This window comes from Chaetodon auriga, chromosome 12 (genome assembly GCF_051107435.1).
Source record: "Chaetodon auriga isolate fChaAug3 chromosome 12, fChaAug3.hap1, whole genome shotgun sequence".
Lineage (NCBI taxonomy): Eukaryota > Metazoa > Chordata > Actinopteri > Chaetodontiformes > Chaetodontidae > Chaetodon > Chaetodon auriga.
The window spans coordinates 18,741,090-18,759,561 of record NC_135085.1 but is presented as its reverse complement, the minus strand read 5'-3'; the positions used below and the strand labels follow the sequence as shown (position 1 = coordinate 18,759,561).

Genomic DNA, 18,472 nt, shown 5'->3' with positions numbered 1-18,472 from the left:
TCACGTCCTTGAGAGCAGCCTCTCTGAAAAACGAGCCTGCGAGGGCCGTGGCGGGTCGGCCGGCTGATGAGAGAGTGAGAAAGTACCTTGGCCTTCTCCAGCTGCACCTGAGCGTTTCTTTCCTCAACGGCATCCGAGTCCTGACGCTCTCCCTGCAGGAGAGAGAGAGAGACAATGGTGACGATTAGTTTCATCAATCCTCTGCATTGATTTCATCGTTGTGCATTTACTGTGGACTCACTCAGATCAGTCACTCACTCTGAATTTTATTGAAGTGTGGAAAATGTGTTTTTGATGAAAAAGTAAGAAAACAATGAGAGACAGAGAAAGAAATACATCAGTCTCATAGATAAAAAAGATCCCAATTATAACTAATACGTCACTTCTGACTGATTGAAGCTAAGGTTGTAATAGTCATCAGACAGAATGTCAAAACTGATGCAGCACAAATGAGGATATCTTCATTTTTATGGGTCATACTCCATAAACACTACATCCTACACTTCCCACAATGCCCCCAAACAGCACCCTGTGTTAGACCCTCCCTGCCTGGTTTCCACACCCCCAGCTGTAATCCATAATTTGTTTTTTCAGTCAAAATCTCCAAGTCCAAGCCACAAGTACACAAGTGGGTCACTTGTGTAAATTTCTCAGACACGACAAAGCTCCTCCAGAGCCACAGATATTATTCAGCTGTTCCCACGGGCTGAGGGAACGATTGTGACTTCCCAGCCACAGCAAGCGGACAGACAGACAGTATTTTGGAATTTGATTCACACAGATACTGAATTGTTTCTTCTTTCTATATGTTTCCCAGTGAGCTACAAAACAATTATTTGTATAAATGAGTCTTTGAAGCATAGAACCAAATTATTTGATGGAATTATGTGACTTTACATTTGATCTTAAGACATCATTATTGTTATTATTATTGTATAGGTGCCCTTTTTGACCTTGGCTGCTTGTTAATTGATACACATCATGCTGCTGCAGGCATTCTCTCTCTTATGTTTTTTTCTGGTTGTCTGCATTTTGTATTAGCTTTATAAGGATCAGGTCTCTATTCCTGAAAATTAATTTAGAGCTCGGGCAGGTTTTCCACTTCTGTTCTGAATTGATTCCAACATTTGGACCTGTGAAGACTTCAACCTTTCATGCAAATGAAGCTGTAGGATGGGCCAATGGACCAATACTGACTATAATTATTGACTGAAGACCGGTTTTGATTAAATAACAATAAAGATCAAAAACGAGGTATGTTTTTGACTAGCTTTGCATGTTTTTCTGCGGGATTACAGAAAAACTAGTGGCCCGATTCTCATGAATCTTGGTGGAGGAGTGTAACATAGGCTATGGAAGAACCCATTCAATTTTGTGGCAGATCCGAATCATGGGGTGGATGCATTAATTATTGTTCGCTTTTGCTAATGATGCGAGAACATAGCAGAACAGATGCCATAACAGCGGCTTCATGGAGGAACCGCTACAACTATAACAACCCTTTTTTCCTCAAACATAGATGTGGCTTTGGAAATGTAAATAAACACATCATGCAACTAACTACTCTTACTCACACTGAAATGTGAAAAAAACTCCAGCAGAGACATTAAGGAAAAATGTTCGAAGTACATAAAAAATGCACTCCTGAGGTGATGAGGTTTCAGCTAGGCACAACGATCTTTTGACATTATTCAACAGTTTTGGAAATATATCCAGTATATATATCCAGATATCCTCTAACTCAAAGTGACTGAACACTTCGCCATTAAGCTTTTGACTTCATAACATATCCAAGACATGTCTTCCCATTTAATGTCCCTTTTCCCAGAAACCATCCTGCCTTTGATTGTCAGGAAGTGTCGCAACCGATCCCTCCAGGGACGCTCAGGTTTATGTGCCATGTGTCCCAGAGATTAGATTGTCCCCTCAAAGACATGGTAATTAATGCCCTCTGTGTCATAGCCAGGAGGTGGCACAGCCCTCTGCGTCAATCTGGCACTCAAGATACACACTTGCATCCTAAAGTCACAAATCAGCTCTCCCTCTCATTGGAGACAGTCTGCTTAGTCTGATGCATTTTAACAACACAGGGATCCTGTGAGTCCTCTGTGACTTCCAGTGTGTCGAGTCAATACTCTCAGGTCTAATCTCAAATTGTTGCTCTGCATATTAATGACAAGAAACTTTAGTAAAGAACAATATTTTGCGCTATATGTCATTTTTGTGCTCAATAGAACGTCAGGTTATTATGCTGAAAATAAGAAAATGCTCTCTTCAGTTCTTGTATCACTTCAAAATGCAAAACAAAAGTACTGCAATAGAAAGACATCAGAGTACAACAGCTCCTGCTAGTGAAGCATGGCAGAGTTGACTGCACCCCTCTGTAGCTGAGCCTCCTCAACTCAGCTGCAAATTACAAATGCATTTTGTAGGAGGCACTCACAAACTGAAATGTTAACATTTGTTGTTTGGAGTTATGTGGCAGAACTTTTGGCATTGACTGTTTGCAGCTTCCCACAGTCTTGTCATCACAGTGAGGTTTGGTACCATCGTGCCTCTACTTAAAGGTCCAGGGTGGATGGGTACACTGCTGTTAGATGAGAAATAGTTCCAGCATGTAACCTTCTCTGAAACCAAAAATTCTTCTCTTTACATATCTGCTTGTGTACAGATTAAACAAATGACACACAACATGTCTATCAGTGAGCTTTAGAGGTGTTGGTATGTGTATTTTTGACCTTGGATGCTAAGATAAGCTAACTATGTCCCAGCTCCAGCTCTGTACTTAACACACAGGCACGACCGTCTCATGTAACTCCTGGAAAGACAGCAAATCTGTCTATTTCCAAAATGCTGAACTATTCACCAAACATTTTAGAAGCTTAACAACATGGGACATAAACCATTGTCAAGGCAGCAATTATGTTTCCTCCAAAACATCTTTGGCACAACAAACCATGAGAATATATTTTGTAGGAGACAGGGTTGAAGTCGAAGAACACACTGGGTGAATATCCAGCCTCATGCTCGACCAGCAGAGAACAATTTTGGTTCTCCTTTATGCCGTCTGCTGCTATTCTCTGTGTTATTCCTAATGAGTGCACACTGCGCTGCCTGGCACTACTGAGGCACCCTAACTCTGATGCTAGTAGCCAGCGTTTGCAGCTGTGTGTCAGCTGCAAAGTGTGTCAAAAATACTTAAGTGCCAACACTGTCTTCTGGCAGCCATGTTAATGGAAGAAACCCATCCAGTGTCAAAATTCATCTTAACTGCCAAGATAAAAAAAGAGCTCACAAATGTCTTAAAGAGAGCCAATAATATCAAGCATGTTAAAACACTAAAAAAATATATTATACACAAAAGCACTAACTCCACTTTGATCACAAAATTCAAATGACGTATGGCTTAGTTACAAAAACTGAGCCAAAAGAATCACTAAAAAAGCAGGCAAAACAGAGATGAGAGGCTCAACTGAAAACAAATATGTCCTTAAACAAAATTAAAAAATAATACAGTCTCAAATAATGTGAGAGAAGGACATGATGCACGTATTAACAAGGTGGGACAGTGCTGGTAATTGGCAGAGAGAATAAGTTGTACAGAAGCAGGAGGGTGCAGTGGAGACAACATCAAGAAAGAGAATTCAACATGATGAGGAGGGAATAAGAGAGAAGGAGGAAGCAAATCTCCCCGGGGCAGAATTATGCCCAGGCATGGGTTTTTGTTTACCCATGGCTGGTGTAGACATCTGTTCGCACAGCACTCGCCTCTCCTGCAAGCCAATGTCACCCAGCCAATAGTACAAAACGCCCCCACTGAATTATTAAACAATGTTGAGCTCGTTGCTGCAGGTGAGTAGAGAAATCTACTGTCTGGGTGAAGGAGAGGGAAGCAAAAATTCGGGAATTACATGAATGATTAATTATTATGAATTTTTTCTTTTTTTTCTGCTTTAGTGTTGATTTAAATATTTACTCGAGGAGGAAGTCACATCATTCAGATACGATTAATTACTGCTGAGGTGTGAGTCATCTGTCCGAGGCACCACAGGGATGGTATACAGACAAAAGCAAAAATAATACTTTCAAATAAAGGGTCCGTTTACTCAAGCCTTTAGCTGAAGCCATGTACATTTTTAATTAGAACCAAAGTGATTAATTAATTATTATAATCATTAATAACAGAGAACTGTAGAAAACGGCAAATATTCTCTGATTAAAGCTTTTCAAAAGTGAGGATTTCGTGCTTTTCTTTGTCATCAGGGAACTCAGTATTTTTCAATATTTTCTGAAATTTTATGGACATTATGCTGCATTGTATCTGAAACTAATGATTAGTTGTGAGGCTAGAGCACCTTTTGTGACAGGAAACACGGGCTTTGGTATGAATCACAGAACATTTCAGGAATCTTCCTCTTTATTTACCAATAAATTCCTGAGCTTTAATACTACCGTACAGTATTCTTTAATTCTTATCCATTTATTTTTTCTTATGTCATATGCTCTCCTATTCAAACTCTACTTTCATTCATCCTCTCTTCCTTCCTTCCTTCCTCTCCCTTTTCTCTCCCCACTGCTCCTCCCTGTTGGACAGCCAACCCAGCCCATTAACGTGATGAGGAAGGTGGGCAAAGGGAGTGTGGAGGACAAGGATGATGGGAGGGTGGGTGAACAAGTTGAGCCACATTCTCTCGCGAGCTACCTGAAGGTCACTCCTTTCCCGCTCAAAAGCGTCTACACAGCTCTTTTGACACGTGCCAGGGGAGTACATTAGGCAAGGAGCGCCTGATTGGGGAGATGGACTCCATCCCTAAACTGAAACAATTGGAGCCACTGAGTCACCAGGAGCCAGCTGGCTGGCCTGGAGCACTGCGATTCCCTAGAGGACAAACTGAACTCTGGACCGGGTCTTCAAGAACTGCTGAGATGCAGCTTATGTTCACATTCGAGATATTTCAAGCATATTACCTCTTTATTTTTTTTTATCTGTTGAGAGAACGAGTCTTTTCATGTTAAGCTAAAGTCACACAGAATAACGAACCTAAACTAAGATTTCAGGTTGCTTGGTCTAATAATACAAGATACACACAGCATGTGTCCATATGACAATTGTTTCAAAGCCCTGAGTCACTTGAATTTTGCAGAATGGGCCGAAACAAAAGTGAACACTGTTGTGTGCAGAGATGTAACAAAGTGAACGTTCCCACACAAGCTTCAGACCAAAGAAACACCTGAAAAATAACGTTCAAATGCTTTGAGGAACTTTGATGTTACACTCACACCTCTGAAAAACTCATTCAGTTTGTGTGAGTGAGACATCGTCATAACCACTGTGTGAGAGACCGTCCGGGACGTTTCCAGTTGAAAGCTGTGCACTGCTCTTCATCCAAACCAGTTCCCCCTCATCCTGGAGGGATTTTCTCTTGTAAAACCAAAACACAGAGTTTGAAAACACTTGTAGTGAGCCTAAATCTCAGCTTTGCGTGTCTTTTGACAAATTTGGTTTTCAGTCCATCCAGAATGGTTCAGAAAAAGTGTCTCTTTAAGTATAAATTCCAGCCAAAGGTGAAAAATATACTTAAAGGATGACGTAATTGGTTTGGCATATGTGTGCTAGGTTAACATCGAGAGCGCGCACATACAGCTGCTTTCCTTGATTCCTTTTCAGTCAGACACTGCTTTGAAGTCAAGGGCATGCAACACACGTTTTCAGACTGCAAACAAATCCATATTTCAGCCAATCAAAAATACACCTAAAATGTCCGTTTAAAATTGTCTACTGACAAACAAACTGCCAAATTAAACCAAGTGGAAACTAACAGATGCTTAAAAGGTGGTTTGTCCAATAGGTCTAAACTGTTTACAACCTGTGTGGTTAACAGACAGCTGCTCGTGCTGGTCCTCATTGTAAGGCGTTCCCCTAGATCGTATCTCAGCTCTCATTTTGGTGAATAAAAGGTCATCATGACCAAGAGGAACGAAGGCCAAAGCTACAATAAATAAGATAAAAATCTGGAAAAAGTGCTTGGATGCTATTTGGAGCTTTAAAGGGCATTTAGTATAAAATAAAAAGCCTTGACATTGGTGAATGGGTAGAAATGGTAAAAGGTATATAGTAGAAGAAACATTTGTGATATAATCTCAAAGAAATAAATATCCATCCATCCATCCATCCATGAGCCTGTGGTTCAGCTGAACTGGGCTGTTTTTTCAGTTTCTTAATTTAGGACACAATCCATCTTCTCCACTGAACAACATCCTGAGTGAAGTGCTCTTGGACAAGACACCGAACCCGTCTTTGTGGAGCTGTGGCATGTGAGTGTGTGTGAACAGATGAGCGTGGAGCTTCGGATGGAAAGGACCGGATCGCTCCTGATGAGCAGGCTGGCACCTTGCATGGCAGCCTCTGCCATCAGCGCATGAATGTTGACGTGCTGTAAATACTTTTGAGTGGTCTGTAGACTGGAAATGCATTATACAGACACAGTCAATTTACCGTCCATTTACTAGGGATACCAGATCCTGCTGCACACTCCCTCATGTTTCCATGGCAACCATTGAGAGAAATATGCCACCTAAGCATAAATGACTCCCACTGATGAAAATACTGCTCCTATCGTAAGTTGCATGCTATAATCCACAGAGAAAAAAAAATCATCCTCCATACCTCCAGCTGCCTTCCAAGCATTTAGTGAAATTCACTCCATCCTCATTGACTGATCAAAGGCACTAACACTCATTGAACAGCACATTAAAATCAATGGGAGATCCATAGAGAAGCTATTGAACTGACAGTTAAAGCTCCACAGAGAATAACTGAGTCCACTTGGCAGTGTTCAATGCCACCTCTACTGTACTTCTCACAGTCTAAGACGTCAAACATCTAACGGTTAAGTGTCATTCATGCTGGTTACATGCCAGTCACATAAATAAATAAACACACACACACACACACACAGAGGAACAGAAAGGGAGATGATCTAATAATAAACAGTAGCAGCAGATTCTGTCTTACCCTGCATGGTATGTGCATCCTTCTCACACAGCGCAAAGTGACCAAGCATCAATGCAAAATTTAAGCAACAAAGAGTCCACATGGACGAGATGATGTGAAAGTCTAACTCCACAGTGACTGAGAGAGGAGTTCACTGCACTCGAGTCTCGATGGAGAGTGGGTGGCAGATTACAGGGGTGGATGTGTGAGCCTGCATGGTTGAGTAGATGCTGTTATTCTAGTTGTTTGGAAGATCAAGTGTGAGTTTCTTACTACTTTCGGGGACACATTTCAGACAAAAGACCAGTTAACTGGGGACGTCCCCAGCTGGGAAAAAGCCAATTTTTTGGTCAGTGGTTAAGATTAGGGTTAGGGAAAGGTTAGGGTTAGCCCAGTCGTCGTTCTGGTTCTGCTTAGGGTAAGTCTCCAGGAAATGGATGTCGGTTAATATAATGTCCTCTGAAAGGATGGAAACTATGTGTGCCCGTCCTCCCCAGGTGCTGCCACTATCAATGTCTCATTTGTAGCTACGAAAAGACATCTTGGGTTGAAAGTTTCCACCACAGCAAGCAGCTGCAGGATGAGCGGACCTGTGACGCCCTCATCCCTGTGGCAAATGACTATCTTGTAACCGAAGGTCAAGTGACAAATTTGTGAAGAATGGTGAGCTCCAGAGCTTGATAGTGGATGGTGTGTGGAAACCCCATGACTCTTGGGCCATCCAATGCCCTGCTAAATAGGTTTATCACGCAGGATTTTATTTATCTCAACTAGTAAAGGAAAAATGTACATGCAAATACATACAAATGTTTGCAAGAATAAAGCACGGTGTGGCCAAAGAAGCAAAAATGACCTAACAATACAGTAAATCTGAAAAAATAAAAAAAATAAACAAAATAAAAAAATGCTGACTGCTTCTTACTTCATTCATGTCTTGATGTTATAATTGATGTGTCTGGTCTCACATACTGTTCCATGCCCAGCCCGTCTGTCTCATCCGTCTGTGCAGTGCTTGCACAGTTGATGTTCTGTCCTCACATGAGAACTCGGAGATTCAGTTTCAACAAAATAAGCTAACTCAGGATTTGCAGGAAAAAGGTGTCAAATAGCAAACACATATAAAGTGTAAATTATGCATAAACACCCCCTGGGATGTACAGATAACAGAGTCAGCCTGCCTTCAACTGCCAGTCCCCTAAAATCGCCCATGCAGCAAATAAACAGAACTTTTAATTCTAAAACCATGGACGGCAAATTTACTCCTCCCATCCACATCTCCACTGGAGAGCAGCCTGTGGTGCTTGACTTGTCAGTGTGGTCCTGACTCAAAGTGTGACATCCAGTACCAAAATGTGCTTTTACTGCGAACGCTCAAAGCACATCCGCTGGTTCTGGTTGACAGAGTATTAAAGCAGACCTGGTTTGTGAGTTTGTCCTCTCCCAAAGATGACATAATCTTTCATGATACAAGATCAAAGCTGTAATATGTTTATTCATATCTCCGAATATTCAAGTTGATCTGCAGAAACATTTTGGGGTATTAAATTAGTAAGCTTCATTAAAACCTTGCTGGTGAGCTTCAGTAGATAGAGTCATGCATCAAAAAGGACAAAAACACTGTCTGCATCCCAAACAGTCTTTACCACAGTTCATTGTTGTCTGTGGAGCAGGTCACTAATCTAATTGTGACTAATTTCCTGTCAGCCCACCAATGAGCTGCTGGCGCAGAGCCCAGGTGTTCAAAATTCTCATTTTCACCTGTAAATATTTTCTCGTATTGGCTCTTTCTGCTGCTGAGAAACAGTGAATTTAATCTGATAACACCAATCCTCTTGCAATTTAGCTGCTGTTCATTTACTTTGATGTGTTATTCCACATACTGCGATGATTTCATTGCTACTCTATCTCGTCTTCATTAACAGCCCAGTCGTTTGCATGCAGCGTCTGCTCCAATCCAGTTTTCTCCAAGCCCTGTCTAATCAGCTGCTTTGCATCATCTGTCTGAAGGAGACTGGCTCCATGCCCTCTGCCTGATGCTACCATGGAGCTGATATGGCTGGGCTGGCACCGCCACCTTTACTTTGGCACGAGTCTCCGTCTGAGGAGTTAAAGGCTGCATCACGACTCTTTAGATATCCAATTACAGATCAAGAGTGGCAATGAATCTGTACTGCACTAAATGTAATTTATGTCTATACAGTATGTTAATATGGGTTTGATTACTTGTGGTGCCAATTTGTGGTTACAAATTAAAGAAAGACTTTAATGTGGAAATTACCTCAATTAATTGACTTAGGCCCACCTCCTGAGCTACTGTTGCTACACCTGTTGGTTTTTCCTTTCCCCCATATACGCACATATGCAGTTTACCATGACAACTCTGGCAAATTTACCTCTCAATTGTCACTTATTTTATTATTTAAAAGCAAACCTCTCATTTATAGCTGATGACTGTGGATACTGTAGGCTGAACTGACATCTATTGCTGCAGATTTCATCAGCCGGAGCGAACTAGCTAATAAAGCTAAGGTTAGCCTTTGGGTTGAGAGCACTGCCTCTGGCTGACTTTTTAAAGTTTAAAGTATGAACCCTATTCAAGGGGCCTTACATATGCGCTTGGACACATGATATCAGGCCAAAAGACTGAGGCTAAAGCTGCTCCTGCTCTGCAGTGTAGGGCTACTTAGTCCTATTGTTAAGTATGATAAATGTAAGATCAGATATATCATTCAACACATAATGTGGTAAGAAATGCTGCAGGCTTCGTAGACAGCAGTTAGCCCGCATGCAGACGTTTACAGCTTACATTGTTTAGTCCACTCTAGGAATGTCAGTTTGATAGCGTGCCATCCTTTAACCTGTGGCTAACATGTTCATTTTGACCTCAGGAGCATTTGGACTGCATCTCCCAGTCAGTACTGACGGTAGCTGTGATGTAGCTTTCATTTGTCAGAGCTGTCCAGCAGTCAGTGGTCAGAGCCAGCTAGCTTGACCTGACAATGCAGAAAATATAACTGCTGACCTGCCTAATGCACTCCTTACACTTTTGTGTTTTTGGTTTTAGGTTGGGTAAAACAAAACGGAACCACTATCCCATCTCTTTATGTACAGAGTGTTGCTTTGATTACAGCCTCGTGCATATGGCCTGAAGCTGTTTTCAGTGGGCGATTAGCAAACAGTCAATTCCTACTTGATTCATTTCTTTTTGTGTAGGATCAGGGCTTACCCTGAATCTAAAAGTAATAATGCAAGAGAATATTTTAACATCACATGCAATGTTCATATCATTTTGCAGTTAATAACTACCCGCTCATAGCATTTAACTTCTACTACTGAGAGAATCTGCACATTTGAAGGAACATCAAAAAGGAAAAAATGATTTGCCTTGAAGAAAATCATGGCACCAAAGACTAAATTGGAAAAAAAAAAAAAAAAAAAAATCATTACAAGGGAAAAACCAATGTGTATTTGAGCTCCTCTCTCTCTCTCTCTCTCTCTCTCTCTCTCTCTCTCTCTCTCCCTCTCTCTCTCTCTCTCTCTCTCTCTCTGGGTCATGATTGTCTCTGAGTAAGGAGATTAAGATAGCATGCGTCAATCCAGGATTTAGAGAGAGAGACACAAATGCAAACTCCTCACAGACAGCCAACGCTTCTGCTTGGACTGCATGTGCTCGAGCTCCCTGACAGTCATCAGATAGAGATACAATAGCTGCATTAATATTATCTATACAACTTAATTTGTGGCTCGCTCGGCTCCTGTCACGGATACATTTCATCTGTAGGACATAGATGGGAAGTCTCTCTGCTCCTCTGCATTGCACTGCATTATGATGCAACATGATTACTGTTGGTGTAAGGAGGGGTGTGCATGTGTGGGGATTATAGAAAAAAAAAAAAAAAACTGACAATCATTACTGTTATGATAATTTGTCACTTATTGCACTGAGGCATTTACTGAACCACCAGTATCACTGCAACTGTCATCTGCGTCACTCATCTGCAGGATGAAAGATATTGAGAGCATTTTTGTCAGGTTAAGCACAAAAAAGATGGATGTATAGTCAGGAAAAATGAAAACAACTTGGAAACCATCCTAATCCAGGTCTGCAGAATATTCCTGTGGAAGGTTCCAGACAGCTCTGCCGCCTTATTGCTCCACTTCCTGCCTGGAAGGAGAGCAGGTATCTGGATGTAATGCCCCTGTAACAGCCACTAAGAGGCTTTTCCTATTCTAAGTAACAAGCAGTGGGACAGCACTAACCAGCACACTGTAATGCCAAGACAGTAGGCCATCCGGAGGCTAAGAGGTTTCCTCAAGCTCCAGTTTATGTGTCTCATTACACTCATGCCAAAGATCTGTTTTTCTGAAGAATACATACCCAGAAAAACCAACAAGGTTGTGTAACATTTACTGCTATTCTGAAACTATTCAAAGAGTCCTTAAATCTAAATGTGCTGATTTTTTGGGCACTCCAGGGCAGCACAAACAAGCCATAAACCCAACACCGACATACTACCACGGATCAAGTTACTATGGCAAGCAAGATAGTAAACATTTGCTTATTTACACATCCAGCAGATATGGAGTTATGTTTCTGGCCACTTGATGAATGGAAGTCCAATAATAACTCATTTTAACTCTGTTTTTGGGCTCCACTGTGTTCACCAACCAGCCGCTAACTTTTCTGTTTGGTGCTGGGCAGGTAGCATATTGCGGGTTTTCAGAGCCTTTTTACTGAAAGCTGCTGCTTTCTGCAGCCAAAAATGAGCACAGTGAGAGTGAACCAAAATAGATGAGTTGCATGGCTGGAAAGTCCCTGCTTGTTTTGAATGAGGCAATGCAACAAAAATGTTAGCCCATTATTTTGTATGAAAACTAAAATAACCTCAATTAACATCAAAATAGACAAACATAACTGATTACAAAGCTGTTTGATTTTGGTTCATGTAACTTTTTTTTCTATCTTTTTTTGGATGAGAAAAAAAGAATTGCAGTCTTATGCTAATCTTTTTTATTGTGCAGCAGACAGAATATTTTTCTATCCAGATGGTCGGAAGAGGCTTTAAGGATTCTGGAAATACCTCCAGCGCAGCACTAAGTGTTGTTAAACAGCCCCCTGGGTTTTTCAAAGACTGATGGCTGGATGCTTAGCTCTGTGACTTGAGCATAGTGGTAATGCATGAGAAGGACAAAGGGGTAGGTGTCTTCTCTCAGTCTCACCAAGTCTGCACGTGTGACTTTAACACTAATATTTCAATCGTAAGTAAAGTACTTTTTTCAGGACAATGATGAGAATGATGTAGGTTACTAAAAGACTAATAAAATCATGAATTGAATTTTTGTACTCGGGTGTCCCTGTATGTGCATTAATGGCTCGAGGATGGAGACTTTACTACACCTGCTGCTGTTGTACAAATATAAATCTTTCACATGTGGAGTGAAAATAGGGCTGAACGCAGTTTCAGGAGCCTGCATACAATGTCACACAGAGTTCACAGCAGGTCCAAGAACCACAAGTAAAAGAAAGGGCAAGAAAAGAGCTTTAATCCACCTGATCTTCCCAGGCCATCGGTTATGCAACTCTCTCTGAAGCCTGAACATATGACAGGGTACATGCATGTGGATATGCATCTCTATCTCCCTGCGCATTGTGACTGTTTTACTGAGTGCAATGATGTGGAAAGGCCTCGCACAAGGATTAACGCGCCCGGTGCAACAGATGGTGCATTCTCCTACCCTTCCTGCTCAGCGCGCGCACGCACGCACGCACGCACTGGAACACACACACACACACACACACACACACACACACACACACACACACACACACGCAAACAAAAATATATTGCATATTTTACCTTTTTCTTGGGTGGCATGGTTGTTCAAGCGGTCCACCGGTGGTATTCCGCGCTTGCAACGACCAGATCAAGTTATCGCTCACCTGGCTCCGGTAAATGAGACGTGGGCAGATATTCCATGAGACTGAGTTTACCTCTAAAACAGGTGGGTAAATCCGACGTTCAAGGCAGCAAAGCGCCGCTTTTGTGCGTAAATATTTCCCAAGACACCGCGACGCGCAGGACACCGCCGGAGACACGAGTGAGTGGCGTGAGGGGTTTCACTTAAGTCTGTGTTGTGAGTTGAGTATAGTTACCCCTTCCCGAGTCCTGGGGGAATTAAAGGCTTATTCCTCGGTGCGGCATCTGTTGAGCCGCACACCGCTCAGTCTGACCTCAACCACCGAACAAACGAGAAGGTGTCCGACCCGACTGCACTGTCCACGCTAAACAACGCAAAGTGAGGAGCGCTTCATTTATGTGGTTGACCACAGTTGGCTCCGTCCGCTGCGCGTGATGCCTGATTAGTGAGTGTGTGTGTGAGTGTGTGCGTGTGTGTACATCCAAACAACTTCCTGGGGTTTGGCTGCACAAATGGGAGTATTATAATGGCCTGGCTCCAAAATAGAAAGATGAAATTAAAAAGCTCGCACGCCATAATTCCTTTGTGTGGCCGATTTACAACACAGTCCTGCAACTACATCCAGATCTACTACTCGCTTTCCCGAGAGCGAGTCATGGTCATCTTTCACCATAATTAGTTCAGGGTCATTGTGCCACTACTTAAAACTATTTGCAAAGTATCAGGCACATGCAGGGACTGCCCTCCGCACATCTCTATGGTTGGACTCTTCTATCTTAAAGTTACCCTCACACTGTGTGGAGCTGCCTTCAGAGGGGCACAGCTTATGCTTTCATCTACGTGTTAACGTTAGAAATAGCCTAAAATTCCTTTAAAGCACTGTTTCCCAACCTGAGGGTCAGTGCACCTCCAGGAGCTGCTGAGGTAAAACTGAAGCGTCTCAATGCCCTCTACAAATCCATCAAATAAAACAACTTGAGGAGGAATAATTACTCTTGAGTTGAACTGCTCTCAGTTCATGTCTGCACTGAGGCCATCACCTGTGATGAGGGGTCACATGTTGACAGGTTCCCTTTGCACTTTCAGGCCTGTGCTCTTCTGCCTCCACCCAATATGATGGAGATAAGAGGAATTTTACCTCAGTCAATCTTTGAATGATCTTTACTTGCATGCATTTCTACACTGCACTAATCTTAATACTTCCTCTACCTCCAGGCCAGTGTTTAGCCTAAAGGTAAGTATCTCTGCATGGTCCATTTGTCACTGTGGCCTGTAACCCAGGCAGCCAGGCAGGGGACGTCAGCAGATGGGCGATACAGTGAGGTACCAAAATCTCCAGGGAGAGCTTTGGGAGGCGAGGGACACAGATGAGAGTGTTACATAACTGAAAATGGAAACGAATCATGCAGGACTGGCGTCAGCTGGGCCAGGCAGTGACAGTGTGGAGCAAGAAGCTGTGACACTGACCTCTGGGTCAGACACACATCTGGACCAAGGATACACACAGCTGCACACACAAACACAGGCTGCAGGTGCACACATAGTGTCCTTATCAATATCTCCACTGTTGGAGTGTCACCATTAAAGGTCAGAGCACTGTGATCAGACCAGCTGTGACAGAGACAGAAAGAAATAAATGGAAGGTCCCAACATTTAGCCCATGACCTGGGACTGAACCAGACTTGGAGCTTTGCTAAATCTGCTCCATGACACCTCAAATATCCTCCAGAAGGAGCCAGCTCTCCACAATTGCCAACAAAATGCTCCAACAGAGTCCCTGCTTACTTTGACTCCCACTAAGCACATCTGTGAAGTTGTTATATAAGGCGGCCAGATCGTTCCTGTGCTGCTGAAACGAGCTACCCATGGAAAACACGAAGAAGCTGAGATATGCTTCACACCCACTGAGCATCTATACACTCTGTACATTAGCGGTATGCACCCTCCAAGGATGTGAGAATTTATATCTGATCCTAAAAGTTCAAACTCTTTCAATCTTTGAAAACTGTAAAAAAAAAAAAAAAAAAAAAAAAAAAATTACATTAAAAAAAATCTTTTTTTCATTGCAGACACAAAAGACACGCAGTTACAGTAAGTTCACAGTAAATGCCTTCAGCACCCAAAAGTGGAAACTGCCACATACAAGGATGCCATATTCACGGTCTCAAGGAAAACCAGCTTTTGTGCACGTCTCCTTCATTACTGTTCATGTGGTGATTTGCAGCAGTCCGGCACTAATGTGCACTTAGCAGAGGCAGCGCTGAAAGTTCACATTTGTTGAAATTTGACCAACGACTGAAGGCCACTGCTTGCTCTTCAATTAAAGATGGAGGACAAATCAATAAGGAGTATTTCATATCATACTGAGACCAAACTGAAAATGTTTTCTGTGTCAGATATCAGGCTTTGGATTCAACTACACGAGTTTGTCACAAACATCTTGTTTGAGTCTACATAGCAGTGATTTAAGTGATGTCAACAATGTTTGAATACAGTCGTCTTTGTCGCTGGTAATTAGGTAACATCTTAACTGAGATTATGACATCCTGACCTGGAGCAAAGCAGCATGAGCAGCAGAAACACTTTACTTTTCTGCTTTAAACGACCTCAGAATGAACATGGTGTGAACATAGCTGGTTCAACAGTGTCACAAAGCCCTTGTATTAGAAATCTCACTGTCCCATTTGATCCTAATCTCTCCCTTGAAGAACAAATCAACAATATTACAAAGACTGCACGTCTGCTTAGGAAACATTGCCCACATTCACCTCATTCTTTTCATGACTGATGCTGACACACTTGTTAATGCATTTATCTCTCTGGCTTACCTAAATCAGCCATTAGCAAACTACAACTTGTACAAAATACTGCTGCTAGAATATTAAGTAGAAAAATTTATCATGCTAGCCCTGCTCTTACTTCTGACTTCGAGATTCTACTTTTAGCTCGTAAAATATTGCAGGGGCTTGCACCATCCTACTTATCACCTCTAGTCACTCCTCACATACCTGCTCGGGCTCTACAGTCTGTAAAAGTCCGTCTCCTGACTATTCCAAAAATAAGTAAAACATCAGTGGGTGGATGGGCCTTCTCTTACCAAGCCCCTCTTCTCTGGACTCGTCTTCCTACTCATATTTGACAGGTTAACTCAGTCGACTCTCTCTAAAGTAAACTCAAAAACACACGTTTTCACATTTGCCTACAAGTCTGCCTTAAATACTAAACTACGACTATCCAAATTCTATGTACGCATGGTTATACAGATGAACTGTATGTCACGTCTGACACTGAATTTTGAATTATGATAAAGAAAAAGTGCAAATCAAATTGTGGACAAAGATAGATCAGGCCATTTGGATAATTTTCATTACACTTGTCCAACAACCTGACTCAGTTTCAAGCACATTTTTGGTTAGAAAGATGTAAAATACATTTTAATCTCCTGATGAGGAAACATGCAGTTCAGTTGCTCCTGCATCATTCACAGAGCCTCTATCACACAACCCGTCAGTCATCTCACTTCCCCCATGCATACACAGCACACATGTTCATGTACACATGTACATAAACAAACATCTGTCCCTAAGCTTCTTACAACCGGAATGTGTGTGCGTGTGTGTGCATGTGTGTCTGTGTGTGTTGTCATGCTGGGGCCACTAGTGCAGGGCAGGGCTGCCGGGGCAGAGATGGATGGCACGCACAATTCCAGGCAAAGCTCCAGACCTCGGCCTTCCTCTCTGCCCTCCACTGTGTCCACACAGCTAGAAACCACACATCTGCCCCGTCCTAAAAAAAGACTCCAGAACTCATTATTGCTCGCAACCAAAACGTATTTTCATTAAACTGCGGTCGAGCAAAGTCAGCACACGTTAGCCCTTCCCACTTCGCACTCATTGATTTGAGCCTAATCATCACCTTTTCTTTTTTGTTAATGCTCTGTTATTTCTCAGCTGGCTGAGCAGGATGGTGTAAAGCAGGCCGGAGAGCAGCGCAGTGGGCTTTAGGATAGTTTTGACCTCACAGCTGTTGGACACATCGAGGCAGATGTGCAAAAGAGCAAAGACAATGGTTTTATCTATTCTGTTCCCTGTCTGGAGTCCTAAATTAAGACCATAAAACATGCTCCTTCTTTGGTCCAAAACAGAACAACTGTGCTTTGGACATCAAACTGCTGTATGCTGAAATTCCTAAAAATATATATGAAACATTCCTTTTAAGAAATTACAGCCAAAGATAACAAATTCCCAAGCAGATAAAGCTGACAGAAATGAAAAAGCACTCAAAGTGAACTCTTATAATCCACTAACAGCCCCCCTCCGCCACCACCCCCTCTCCAATCCTCCCCCCATCAAGCAGCCACAGAAGCAGTACTCACCCAGGAGACATTTTTATTCTTGGGCACTTTTGACATGGCTTGAGGGCGGCGAGGCCACGGGCCCGACTCCCGAAACACTCAGTGTCCTCACACACACACACACACTCAGATCCCAGTCCACCTTCAGCAGCAGCAGCAGCCTGCTCGGAGATGGAGACGGGCTTTTCATTTGACGTCCTCCACTGTTTCCCCCTGTGCCAACAACCCTCACCAGATTTACATCTGCCTGGAGCGTCGCCCTCCAATCACACCCGACTAAACATGATCCAAAACTGACTCAAGAAGGAGGAGGAGGAGTGGGAGGAAGAAACAAAGACAGGATAACTCCAAAAGTGCCTGTCGGAGGCAGAAATAGAACATGCAGGAAAGTTCCTTCAGTCCTTCACCTGAATCCTCCTCTTCCTCCTCCTTGTCAGTGGCTGTCTGCGCTCTTCAGATTCAAAAAGCTTGTACAGTATGAATATGCAACCCAACATCTGGCTGATGCCCCTCCTCCGTGATGCCGGAGGCTGGGGCCAGCAAACGGCCAATCCTGCCCTCCTAACATCTGGGAGATGAGAGATTGAGAGGAGATGGATGGAGGGAGAGAAGTGAAAAGGAAGGAGGAGAGGAACATGGTGATAGGAGGAGAGAGAGGAAGGGGAGCAGAGCTGAAGAGATGGAAGGTTGCTGAGGAAGTAAGGATGGCTGAGTGAGGGTGGAGGAGGTGGAGGAGGCAGGACAGACGACTGGAGAGGGCCAGTCAGTCGAGGGCACACCAGGCCGACACAGACTGTCGGGCAGGTTACTGATCCCTTACATGAGATTAAATAAAACAAAAAACATGTTACATTGAATTGGTTGTTGTGAATATTTCTTCATAACTTGCCCTTTAATTTCCCACAAAGACAGTTAAGAGACAGAGACAACATGCACATTTGTAATTCTGCGTACTCCTTCTGTTCATGTCATCTCGCGTGTATGTGTTTGATTGTAATCGCGCTGCTGAGCTCCACGGCAGTGATTGGTCAGAGAGGACGAGATGGATTGACAGAATAAGAGATTGATGGTATTATACATGAGTGTCTCTCTCTGCCAATCCCAAATCCCAAACTCAGTGTTTTCATGAGCCCCTTGATAATGTCCTGGATATACTGCACTCGCAGGAACTGCGAATTATGCAATACATGTGTTTTTAAAGGAGC

The 18,472-nt window shown here is 42.8% G+C and overlaps 1 protein-coding gene across 6 annotated transcripts in view; it reads right to left on the bottom strand.

Moving 5' to 3' along the window:
• Positions 1 to 18,472, bottom strand: part of cacnb2b (calcium channel, voltage-dependent, beta 2b) — a 37,159-nt gene that overhangs the window by 13,063 nt on the left and 5,624 nt on the right. For 2 of the 6 annotated variants that reach the window (XM_076744577.1, XM_076744580.1), the window contains exons 1-2: positions 12,853 to 13,360; positions 87 to 152 (exon numbers count right to left, since the gene is read on the bottom strand). In XM_076744577.1, coding sequence (XP_076600692.1) covers positions 87 to 152; positions 12,853 to 12,870 — 84 coding nt within the window. In that variant the 5' untranslated portion in view covers positions 12,871 to 13,360. Of the gene's footprint in view, positions 1 to 86; positions 153 to 7,015; positions 7,174 to 12,852; positions 13,361 to 18,472 lie in introns of those variants that run through there. The other 4 variants (XM_076744576.1, XM_076744575.1, XM_076744581.1 and 1 more) reach the window with 3 other exon arrangements.